The sequence below is a fragment of the Thecamonas trahens genome (genome assembly GCF_000142905.1).
Source record: "Thecamonas trahens ATCC 50062 unplaced genomic scaffold supercont1.40, whole genome shotgun sequence".
NCBI classification, from domain to species: domain Eukaryota; order Apusomonadida; family Apusomonadidae; genus Thecamonas; species Thecamonas trahens.
The window spans coordinates 210,756-222,339 of NW_013657640.1; the positions used below are offsets into that span (position 1 = coordinate 210,756).

The 11,584-nt window shown below is 64.5% G+C and overlaps 5 protein-coding genes across 5 annotated transcripts in view; 3 read left to right on the top strand and 2 right to left on the bottom strand.

The window, feature by feature from the left end:
* Nucleotides 1-2,341, top strand: part of AMSG_08388 (uncharacterized protein) — a gene marked incomplete at its 5' end in the record, with an annotated part of 3,702 nt that extends 1,361 nt beyond the window's left edge. Inside the window, 2 exons of the mRNA XM_013900002.1 lie at nt 193-1,582; nt 1,627-2,341. Of these exons, the coding sequence (XP_013755456.1) occupies nt 193-1,582; nt 1,627-2,310 (2,074 nt within the window). The remainder of the gene's footprint in view (nt 1-192; nt 1,583-1,626) is intronic.
* Nucleotides 2,342-2,365: 24 nt separating this feature from the next.
* AMSG_08389 (EF hand family protein) lies at nt 2,366-5,639 on the bottom strand (the record flags this gene model as incomplete). Its single annotated transcript, XM_013900003.1, has 3 exons — nt 2,366-2,870; nt 2,918-5,407; nt 5,443-5,639. 3 exons carry the CDS (start codon nt 5,637-5,639, stop codon nt 2,366-2,368), a joined length of 3,192 nt encoding a protein of 1,063 aa, XP_013755457.1.
* A 1,934-nt stretch (nt 5,640-7,573) lies between these two features.
* Nucleotides 7,574-9,800, bottom strand: AMSG_12162 (uncharacterized protein; the record flags this gene model as incomplete). Its single annotated transcript, XM_013900048.1, has 2 exons — nt 7,574-8,086; nt 8,670-9,800. 2 exons carry the CDS (start codon nt 9,798-9,800, stop codon nt 7,574-7,576), a joined length of 1,644 nt encoding a protein of 547 aa, XP_013755502.1.
* Nucleotides 9,801-10,140: 340 nt separating this feature from the next.
* AMSG_08393 (ankyrin repeat domain-containing protein 39) lies at nt 10,141-10,797 on the top strand (the record flags this gene model as incomplete). Its single annotated transcript, XM_013900004.1, has 2 exons — nt 10,141-10,545; nt 10,795-10,797. The coding sequence occupies 2 exons, from the start codon at nt 10,141-10,143 to the stop codon at nt 10,795-10,797; spliced, it is 408 nt and encodes a 135-aa protein (XP_013755458.1).
* Nucleotides 10,798-10,867: 70 nt separating this feature from the next.
* Nucleotides 10,868-11,584, top strand: part of AMSG_08394 (uncharacterized protein) — a 2,483-nt gene continuing 1,766 nt past the window's right edge. Inside the window, exon 1 of the mRNA XM_013900005.1 lies at nt 10,868-11,058. Coding sequence (XP_013755459.1) covers nt 10,884-11,058 — 175 coding nt within the window. The 5' untranslated portion in view covers nt 10,868-10,883. The remainder of the gene's footprint in view (nt 11,059-11,584) is intronic.

Here is an 11,584-nt window from a genome sequence, read left to right on the forward strand (position 1 = left end):
TGGGCCTGTCTGCGCTGGTGCTGGTGCTGCTGGTGCTGCTTGCTGTCTGCTGGTGCTGCTGGTGCTGCTGGTGCTGCTGGTGCGGCTTGCTGTCTACTGGTGCTGCTGGTGCTGCTGGTGCTGCTGGTGCTGCTGGTGCTGGTGCTGCTTGCTGTCTGCTGCGGGGTGGGGACTGGTGCTGTGGGTGGACAGCAATCTGGTGTCCATCAACTACGGAAACTTGTCGGTGGTGCTGGAGGCTGTGCTGAAGACCGTCAACGAGCATGCCCAGCATCTGACTCGGCTGTCGGCTCAGCCCAAGCCGCTGCAGGCGGACGCCCTCGATCCGCTCCTGGCGCGGTTGGACGCGCTCGAGAGCGAGCGGAAGGCAGAGAAGGCCGCCGCCGCCGCCCGCGAGAAGGAGCTCAAGGATGCGGTGAGGGCCGCAGAGGCCAAGGTCGCTGCCCTCGAGGCAGTCGTCACCCCGCTTGCCGATGACGTTTCCAACGTCGTGGCCCTTGCCGCAGGCGCCATGCCCAGGTCCGAGACCGAAGACCGCCTTGCAGAGATCGGCAGCAGCCAGTCCAAGCTCGCCGATCGCCTCACCGTCCTCGCCAACAGCCTGCCGGAGACGTATGCGACAAAGGCCGAGGTGAGCGAGATGGGAGCAGCCCGCAAGAGCCCTGCGCCGGCCCGCCCAGGCAGCACCTCGACGCCGCTGGGTGCCGGCCTAGGCGCCGACAGCTCTGGCCTTGCTGTCGAGGTCGAGGGCCTTGCCTCGCGGATGGCAGACCTCGAAGGCCTTGTCGGCGGCGTCGAGGTGCCAGGCGTTCGCGACGCAGCAAACGTGCTCGAGGCCCGCGCCGATGCTGTCCACGCCGTTGTCTCGGAGCTCGAGGCCAAGATGGCCATTCTGTCCGATCAGGTAGCGGCGGCAGCAGCGGCAGCGGCGACAGGCGGATCTGGTGGTGGCTCTGGCGATGATCATGGTTCCGCTGCTGGCGGCTCCGGTGACGGCGGTGCCATGCTGGCAGGCCTCTCGTCGGACGTCTCCAAGCTCAAGATGCTGCGGCCGGAGATCGACACGCTCAAGCACTCGTTGGCCTCGCTGCGGTCGACGGTGGCGGACGCTGTCGCCCGCGAGGCCGACACCTCTGGCCTACTGGAGACCCACGACGCGACGATCAAGAACCTCGACGCGGCTGCAGCCAAGAGCCGCGCGCGGCTGGCGGAGCTCGAGTCCGAGCTCGCCCTGGTCAAAGATGCCGCCGCGCCGGCGTCGGGCCTCGACTCGCTCAAGCAGAACATGGCGTCGCTCAAGAGCATGCTCAACGCGCTCGAGGCCGAGTCGGGCGAGGCCAAGGCCGCTGCCGCGACCAGCGAGACCGGCGCGACAGTTGGCTCAGGTGAAGCCAGAGCCAGCAGCGCTGTGGTCAAGGCTGCGCTCGACGCCCTGCGGAGCCGGGTCAGCAAGCTGGAGGCGCGAGCGGCGAGTGGAGGTGCAGCTGTCGCCACAGCATCTGGCGGTAGTGCAGGCGCCGGAGGCAGCGATGCGCTGGTGCAGTACCGGCTTGACGCGAGCCTGGAGAGTGACGACGCGGTGGTCTTCTCACCGCTCAACTCGCTGGGCGGGTCGGGCTGCTGAAGGACGATCTTGCGGCGCTGCAGGAGCCGCTGGCGGCGGCGCTGCGCGAAAAGGCTGAGCTCGGCTACGTCGACGAGGCGCTCAACGAGCTTGATGAGCGGCTGCGGTCGCTGGCCAACTTTGCGTCGGACAAGCTCGAAGCGCTCGCCAACGCGGTGCGAAGCCGGGCGTCGATTCGCGACATGCAGGAGATGGAGGAGGACTTGCTCGGCATGCTCTCGGCCTCAACTGGTGAGGGCTCGTACACCACCGCCGGTAGGCTGCATTTCCGCTGTCTCTCGTGCAACCGGTCGACTGCCACAGTCTCAGGCCCAGCTTCATCGTTTTACACCCGCTCGCTCACCTCGTCGGGCCGCCCGGCCACCGCTGCCGGGCCAGCCACGTCCTCCTTCGGGCGCGCCGGCTCGAGCCCGCGCAACATGCGCCCGCCGTCGGCCGCTGGGGCCACCGCCCTGTATCCCACAGGCGTCACGCCAACTGCCCTCTTCGGTGTCGACAACAGGGTGTACCACGGGCGGGTGGAGACCGATGGCGAGGCCAGTGCCGGCGCCGGCAACTACGCCACACATCCGCGTCCGCGCTCCTCGCAGACCATGCTCAACCGCCCGCCGGCCGAGCCCGAGTACGGCGTGCCCGGGACTGGACCGGTCGACGTCGAGTACACCGATACGTACGAGATTCGGTGAGCTCGCATCTAAAGACAGGAAGGAGGAGGAGGAACAATTGTGTGTGTCATGGAGCTCACGAGACATGGATCTCAAAGATGAGGCTGAGATTGCCGGCAAGGGCAGCCTGGACAAAGGTCTCAACGTCGACGCCCTGAGTGCCTGCGCCGCCGAGGTTGTCAAAGGTGGTGCGGACAAGCTGGTCGATGGTGGTGGCAGAGATCTGGTCACCGCGGGCCTGGACTGAGGCCTGCATGGCGGCGGCCATTTCGTCACGGGTGAGGATGCCATTGCCGTCGGTATCGTAGGCGGCAAAGAGCAAGCGCATTCGCTCCTCGTCGGTCCCACGCTGGAGGGTGGAGAGGCCGGCAACGTACTCGCGAAAGTCGAGCGAGCCGTTGCGGTCCGAATCAAAGGCGACAAAGTTGCGATGGATGGTCTCGTCGTCTGTGCAGCCGAGCATGCGCAGGCCGTGGGCAAACTGCTCCTCGTCCAGCAAGTCGCCGGTGGCGATGGCCTTCCACTGCTCGTACAGGGTCTCAAGCTCGTCCGAGCCAAAGTGGGTGACGGTGGCCAGCTCACTGAGCAGGACTGACTTGTCGGCGACAACCGGCGAGGAGAGGGCGACGCCGCCGGAGAAAAGGCAAAGGCGCCGACGTCGAGGCCAGGGAGCATGGGCCCGTTCGAAGCCATGTCCATGGCGTTCTTGCGGTCAAAGAGGATCGAGGTCTGCAGGCCGAGCGCTGGTGTGACGTCGTCCTTGTCGCGGACAACGTGGAGCTGGACGCGGAGACCGTAAAAGTGGCCGACGGCTCGCTCAAACGCGGCCTGCGAGTCGACCATGACCACGCCGTGTGAGGCTTCCATCCGCTCCCGGGCCTCAGCCTCCACAGCTGCTGCGGCTGCCTCGCCATCGCCGCGGGCCTTGAGTTCCTCATCGACATAGTACATCACAAGCTTGCCAAAGTACTCCACCTGCTTCTGGACAGCGACGACTAGGTCGTGGTACTTGACGCTGCGGAGCTCGAAGAAGATGGGCGCTTTGGGCCATTCGGGGTCCTCCAGAGTGGCCTTGATGGGCAAGGCACGGCCGGCCGACGGACCGACGCGGGCCGACGGCGTGTCTGCTGCCGACGGCACGCCGATGCTCAGCAGGCCCGAGTCGAAGAACTTGTCCATGAGGGTGCGGATGTAGGTGGCGCGGTGGCGAGCCTGTTTCCCGCGCATGGCCTCAAAGACCGAGCGGAGCTTGAGAAGCACCCCGTGGATGCGGGCCTCGGCCGACGGCTTGCCAGGCTCCTGGAAACGCCATGCTCCGAGGACCTCGGTCGGAACGGCGGTCATCTCCTCGAGGAGCTGGCCAAAGATGCCGAGCTCGTCGAGCGAGAAGCGGGCGACATAGGGGTTGACATCGGACAAGGCGTCGGCCTCGATGTCGCCGGCGTTGAGGATGTTCTTGATCGACTTGAGGACTACTGAGAGGGTGCCAAACTTGAGGACCGGGAGCGTATACTCGTACATCTGAGTGAGGACATCGTCATCCTCAAAGTGGAACAGCTTGAGGCACTCGCAGAGGACCGAGACCATGCCCAGATCCTCGACGAGGTACTTGACCTGCGACGCCGTCCCTCTGGTCCCGTACTGCAAGACGCGCAGGGCCTTGACTCGAGTGACCGGGTCGGAGGCGACAAGCTCAGTAAGGGCGACAAACGAGCGGGCCTCGATGAGCGGCTGAACCTGACCCTTCATGCCCGCGAGGACACCTGCGAGGTGGACGGCAAGCAGCCGGGTTGCGCCGTCGGCAAACGGGAGGACAGCGGTGAGGGCGTCGACAAGGTTGAGGCTGAGCAGGATGGCAGCGAGGCTGTCGTCGGTGAGGATGTGGACAAGGGCCGAGAGGACCGAGACGCGAGCAGCAGCGTGCTCCGAAGTGACGAGGGCGACCAGGGCAAGCAGGAGCTCCTGGGAGGCGTGCTCGACGGCAATGCCCGGAAGAAGGTGGGCAAGGGCGGCGAGAGCGTGATGGAGGACGACCGGGTCAAAGATCGACTTGCCGAAAGCGAGGACAAGCGATGTTGAGAGCGGGAGCGCAGGGCTGATCCGCTCCCACGGTGCCGACTCTCCCGTTGTCGCGCCGCAGAACAGCGAGAGGACCCAGACTGCACGGCGAAGAAAGACGACACTCGGCGAGCTCAGCGTAGTCGAGAGCGTGGAGTCGACGAGCGAGCGGGTGAGGTTGACGACGGCGACGTCGATGCCGGCCTCGACCAGAGCCGACCGCATCTCGGGCGTCTTGTAGAGGCAGGCACCAATGGCAAGGAGAGCAGCCGAGGTAACCGCCATGTTGTTCGAGTCGAGGCCAACGCGCATGGCCCTGGCGCCGCCGAGGCTCTTGATCAGCTCCTTGTAGTAGAGCGAGGTCTCGTGCATGGCGTGCGAGTCGGGAAGGGCGCCGATGCACGGCCCGCGGGCGAGGAGGCCAAGGCAGAGCAGAGCCTTCTCCTGCAGCTTTTCGTGGTCGGCGAGGCCGGCGTAGATGACAAGGCGCGGCAGAGCGGTCTCGATTGCGGAGAATAGGCCGATAAGGCCATCACCGATCTCGCGGCGCTCCATCGGGGTGCGGAAGATGACAAGGCCGCGGAGGAGGTAGTAAACCGTGCGAGTCGGTATGTACGCCTCTTCGGCGTCGGCAGCGTCCCGCACGGCGGCCATGAGCTGGCCAAAGTCGCCCTCGCCGAGGTGGTCGATGTACTCATCCTTGTCGTAGCGAGAGAAGCGCTGCAGCGAGAGATTCGGCAGCGGGAGGGTCTCAAACTGGGCGTACTTGGAGTGGTCGACAGGAAAGTCCGCCAGAGCGATTTCGGCCGCCTCGAGCGGGCCTGGGCCGAGCTCAGGCTCGGCCGGCCACATGCCTTCGCCAGACTGGAACTGATTGAACCAAGCCTGAATGGCGGTGTGGATCTTGGCACGGCCGCTGTCGAGGTTCTTCTCGGAGACAAGCGCGAAGCGGTCCTTGTCGGAGAGCAGCCAGTCCTCCATGGCGCGGCGAAAGTCGAGCCAAGAGGCCGAGCGGCGCGAGGCAACCTTTTGGCGCGCATGGCCGCAGCAAGCGCTGATGCTGGCTTGGGCGACGAAGCGCCGGCAGAGAGCGACATGGACATCGGCCCAGCCAGCGGGTCATCGTCGTCCTCCTCGACAGCGTCATCGCCACCTGAGGCCATTTGGCCGGTCATGACACGCATCAGAGCCTCGACCTCGTCGTTAGAGCGGTGGATCTCCGGCATGTTCTTAGCCAGAAACGCTGCAAGCTCTGAGGTGGATACGGTGGACGAGCCGTTCGAGTCCATCATCGAGAACACGGCCTGGACCTCTGCCACCTGTTCATCGGAGAGGAAAGAAGCCTGGAGAGAGCAAGGCGGACGGGATGGAGATGGGGGGAGATGGGGGTGGTGATGTTGAGGTCCGTGGTGATGTTCGTGGTGATGTTCGTGGTAATGTCCGTGGTAACGTCCACCACGCCATGTTGTCCGTGGTGTTGTCCGTGGTCGCGTTCCCGCCCATGTCGCATTGTCGCCATGATGACCCCGCCCCCGCCCCGGCCACACGCAAACCGCCCACAACCCGTATTCCATGAGTCCACAACCTCTCCCTCCTCCCTCCTCTTCCACGTCCCTCCACAACACATATGCACATACCATAACGCAGGCTGTACTCTTCAAGTCAAGTGCCCAGGCCCTGTCCCCCTCCCCCCTCCCCTGGCCGCTCCCCGACTCTCTCCGTCTGTGCCTTCCCGCCGAACGAGGAGCACTCAAGGCCTCGCTGCCACATCCACCACCACCGCCAGCCACCGGCTACCTTGGCACACAGTCGCATCACCCGGTCTAAACCCATCCCTCCCCTCCCCCCTCGTATGCGTATGTATGTATGTGAGATCCACTGAGCGCAGGTGAGTGGCCAAGAAGGGGGTTATTGTGGTGCCGTGATCGGGCCCATGGCATTGGTTGTGGGCAACGTCGGTATCGGCATCATGGTGGTAGATGTGTTGCGGGTGATTGAATCGACTTGAGAGAGGGAGGAGTGGATGGGGCGAGCCACAGATGCAGTCATAGATCGTCCTTGATGGTCTCGAGGGCGGCCTCGATGGTGGCAGCCTGTTCACGGAGAACAGTCTCGTCCGCCAAATGGTCGGCGAGTGCATCGTGGACGTCATCAGCGGAGTCCAAATGACGGTGCACAACGCCAAGGGCGTCCATGACTGCGCGGGCGCGGCGCAGGCGCAGCTCGGGCGAGTCTTCCTTGGCCGAGGCCGCTCCCGAGGCTGCAGCCGCCAGCTTTCGATCCAGCTCGGCGCGCATGGCATCGACAGCCTCGATGGCCTTGGCATTGTCGCCATGAGCCAAATGCGGTCGGATGCCGTTGCGGCTGGTGAGAGCGCGTCGGGCGGCAGCCACGTCCCGGGCAAGCGTCTGCAGGCGGTCAACGCCATGAGCTAGCAGCACCGCTCTTGTTTCCTGTGGATGATCGTCCAGCGGCTTGCGAGCGCCATCTTCGGCAAGAGCCTCCGAAAGGCAGAGATGATGATCGAGGCAAAAGGCGGCAGCATGGGCAGCAGCATCATCGGCAGCGATGGCTGCAGCATGCGGAGCGTGACGGGCGAGCCAGTCGAGGCAGTCATCGCCATGGTTTTCCAGCAGCATGTGACAAAGGGCATGCATGGTCGATGGCACAGCCTCACACACAGCCTCCATGGCCACCGATGCTGTGGGCCAGGTCGTGGCCAGAGCCGAGATGGTGGTCAGACACGTGTCGCACACCAGCAGCGACGGAGCTGCCGTCACCGACTTTGCCCACGTTGTCGCAGAGAGGAGAAGGACCAAGACCACAAGGAGAAAGACGACGGGAGTGGGGGTGGAGGAGACCATGGCGAGTAGAAGAGGGAGAGGTGTGGTGTGGCTACGGCGGGGGGCGGGGTGACGTCTGCCTGTGGTGTGTTCAACCGAGTCACGGCTGCAGGAACGGTGTCTGGCGGGCTGCAGGAACGGTGTCTGGAGGGCTGCAGGAACGGTGTCTGGCGGGCTGCATCAATGATCGGCTCCGAGAGAATACTTGGCCATGGTTGCGGGCGTGATGATGAAGTGAGGTGTGATGCAGGCCGGCGTGGCGTGGCGTGGTGTGGCGTGGAGGTGGGATGGGGCGGGGGGGGCCAGCCGGCGGTCTCGACTCATGCGTGCGGGCGGAGGACGAGAGATGGAAAGAGGGAGAGGGAGGAGAGGGAGTCGGGGGGCTACTCGATGACCTTCCCCACGATGTGGTACTTGTCGGTGAAGAGGTTGTACCACTGATCGAGGGTATCACGCTCGGACATGGAGAGAGTGGACAGATCGCCGGTGACCTCGTCCAGCGAGGTCTTAGCCAAACCATACGATGCGTCCTTGCCGGCAAAGACATTGTAGCCAGCGCCCGGCCCATAGAACTCTGGCTTGGAGGTGACGTCAAAGATGGTGCCCTTGGCGGCGAGGTAGACCCGGTTGAGGACCTCGGCATGGGTCCCGTCGTACAGCGCCAGCTCCTCCAGCGTCATGTCCTTGGTCTCGTGCGGAGGTAGCGGCGGCCCGTCGTCCTTCTTTTCCTCCTCCTTTGCCCCACCCGAACCGCCATCCGTCGTCGCTCCTTGTCCGTCTCCACGCGCCGAGAACACGGCACGGGTCGCAAGGTAGGCGGCGCTCCCGGCCACGGCCCAGAACACCACCGTCCCGGCTGTAGACGTCCCCACCACAGGTGCAGCCCAAGTGCGGAGCTGTGAAAGCATGCGTTCGATCTCACCAAGCATGTTATGAGAGGGATGGCGTACGCGTGGGCGTGGGGGGGAGGGGGGGAGGAGGAGGGAAGTCGCGGCGTGGGGCGGAGGGGGGCGAAGGGGGCGGAGGGAGGGAGGGGGGGGGGGGGGGGGGCGAAACTACGACCTTTTTGGGACAAGGCCTTTTTCCCCCCCCCGTCAGCAGGCATGTTTGATTCGGATAGAGGGCGATGGAGGGCAGTGTGGGGTGAGAAAGGGGAAGGAGCGGAGGAGATGAGGGAGAGGATGTGGTAGAGGGGAGAGAGAGGGGGGAGGGAAGGGCAAGGAGGGGGCTTGCTGGAGCTGGTTCGGATTCGCATCGGAAGTGGCGAAGAAGGGCGTGATCATTAATTTTCGAGGATGCGAGCGCCCAGAAGCAGACGTAGAGGACAGTGGGGAATCAGGGGACATCTCGCTTGCCGCACGTCTCCACTACGCAAATGTGATGACGAGCAGCAGCAGTTGCGCTTGAAATGGCTGCAACTGCAGCTGGAGATCAGGCGGATGTTGTGGCGGCGATCATGTCGCTGGCACAAGTGGCGACAAAGCCCCACAGGCGCGACGAGGCGACCATGGCGTAGTGGTGGACGTGCGGGAGCTCAAGGGTGGCGATCGAGGCCGCGGGGCGCACAGGGTACTGTGCCGAATCAGCGGTGACAACGGTGTCGATCGATGACGAGAGCGAAGCAGTAGCAATTGAGGTCGAGGCGGCGGCGGCGGCAAGGGACTGCAGCCGAGGCGACGCTGGGCGGAGATCGCGGAGAAGCGGTGCTGCCGGCGAGATGCCGGTGAGGATGCGGACGAGGAGCGGCGAGGAGGCAGCGAGTACGCGGAGGAGGCGCGAGCCAAGGAGCGGCGAGGAGAGGGTGATGACGCCGGCGACTTGCGGGAGGAGCGCAGGCTTGCCGGGAGAGGAGAGGGCGCAGGAGAGGGAGACGATGCCGCCAAGCGAGTGACCAACAAGGACCACCTTATCGACGCCGTCAGCGGCGAGATGCTCGAGGTGGGTGCGGAGGCGAGCCACGTACAGGTCGAGAGTGTCGCTCTCCTGAGGCATGACATTGATGCCCGAATCACGGTGGTAAGAGAGTGTGGAGAGGCGGAAGCGCGGGGCGAGGAGGATGCGGCCGAGCATCCACTGGGCGTCGTTGGAGCCGAGGCCATGGACAAGGACGACCGCGGTCGAGGGCGCGGGGCCGGGCGCTGGGCGTGGCGCCAGCTCGTCCCAGCTGACGTGCAAGACGCGGAGAGCGAGAGCGTGCCATGCCATGAGTCCGGCGACCAGCGGAAGAAGCGTGAGCTCAGCGATGATGGCCAGCGGGATGTTGATGGCCCGGGCAGAGACGAGCGGGAGCGAAGCCATGGCCGATGGATCAGGCTGCGGGAGGAGCGCAGAGAGCCACGCTGGCGCCAGAGCAGCAGCAACCAGAGCGCTCGCCAGCCCGAGTCCATGGATCGTGGTGTACAAGACAGCAGCGAGACTGAAGCCGTGGAAGATGGTGACGGCGGCGATCGGGCCGGCGACGAGGACGATGATGGGCGAGATGATGCGCGGCGCGAGTATCCACCATGCGGTGATGAGCGCAGCGGGGAGATACGTGGAATGGCTTGCGTAGGCAGCGGCGTAGGTGGCGACTGCGGCGAGGACGAGCACGATCGGACCCTTCGACGACATGGTGCAGCCGAGAGGAGTCTTGTCTGCCACGATGGTGATGGTGATGACAGGGCATAGCGATCTTGCTGTGCGGGTACGCGCTGACGTCAGCTATGATGTGGCGGTCTGATTGCCACCTGTGGATCAGCACAGGTCGAGGTGTCGGTCGGGGCGGCCGGCTCCGGGCTGCTGGATGCGGCCGAAAGTGCGCGACGGAGGGTGTGGGTGGCAGCACTGCACTCGACGGCGAGCAGGACGGGTTTAGGGCTGGCTAGTGCTGCAGAGGGGAGGGGGCATGGCTGATGGACACGGACCTGGGTGCCGGTGTGGAGGCGAGGGACACGGCGGGCTAGGGCAGACTATGGACGAGCTCGAGTTCACCCGATCGTTGGCTGGCGCGGCATCGATGGGTGACGTGGATCGGATGCGGGCGCTGCTGGGCGAGAACCGCGGAGGAGTCGATGCCGCCTCGCCATCGGGCTACACCGCCTTGCACTACGCGGCACGGTTGGGCCGGATGGACATGGTTGAGCTGCTGCTGGCTGCCGGCGCTGACGTGGCCAAGGCGACCAAGGCTCGGGCGGCGACTGCGCTTCACCGGGCGGCTGCCGCTGGACATGTGGCCGTCGTTGATGCGCTGCTGGCTGCCGGCGCAGATGTGATGGTGGTCGATGCCCGCGGTGCTACCCCATTGCATCGGGCGGCTGGGGAGGGCCGGCTGGCGGTGGCCAAAGCGCTGATCGCCTCAGGCGCAGACCTGGCAGCGGTAGACAACAAGGATCGCACGCCGGCAGACCTCGCTCGAGAGAACGAGGAAGACAGAGTGGCATCATATCTGGATGACTGTGATCGATGATTGCCATCGGTTGGCCTTGGTCCGTGGACACGGTATAAAAGACATGCTGTCATCCAACACACCACGGCCATCACCACGGCCATGACCTCCACGGATCCCTTGTCGTAGACCATGAGACACACTAGCCCCCCCCCCCCCCCCCCCCCCCGCCGAGTGCAGTAGGCCACTACTCTGGTGTGGTACCATGGCTTCAGATGGGATGATGTCCGGCTCAGGTCGTGATGGGGCGGCACCTCTCTCCCCCACACATGTCGTACTACAACAACCGTCGCCGTGCGTCACCGGCGCAGTCGACAGCGTCTCAGCTTGGCGGCCATCGGTCTGGGCGCAAGGACCCACGACTGAATGCCAAGCACCAGAAGATCCTTATGGCACTTCTTAAGCAACCTGAGAATGCATACTGTGCAGACTGTGGTATCAAGGGTACGTCATACTATGCCTATACCCATACCCTCTCTCCATGCCATCTCCTCCTGCAGAAGAGAGACGCGATCTTCCACAAGTCAGGGAAAGGGGGAAGAGGGGGGGTACCCACGCCACAGTGGGAGCTAGTGTGGGCCATGGGGGATAGCCACATCAACCATACTCAGATACCTTGTTGTATACCCTATATACAATCCATGTGATGATTTGGGTGGGCTTAATCCCATGTATGCTGCTGGTAGAGGCTGTACATACCCCCCCCCCCCCTGGTGTCCCCCCCCCCCCCCCCCTTCCTCCAATTTCAATGACTTTGACCAAACAAGGTCATGCCAGGCACAGTGGGGGGCAAGGGGACGGGGACGGGGACGGGGACGGGGAAGGGGACGGGGAAGGGGAAGGGGAAGGGGAAGGGGAAGGGGAAGGGGAAGGGCAGAGACTCATGGTGTATGGGATGGTGTGTGTGTGTATGTGTATGGTGTGTGTGTGTGTGTGTGTGTGTGTGTGTGTGTGTGTGTTGTTCGTGTGT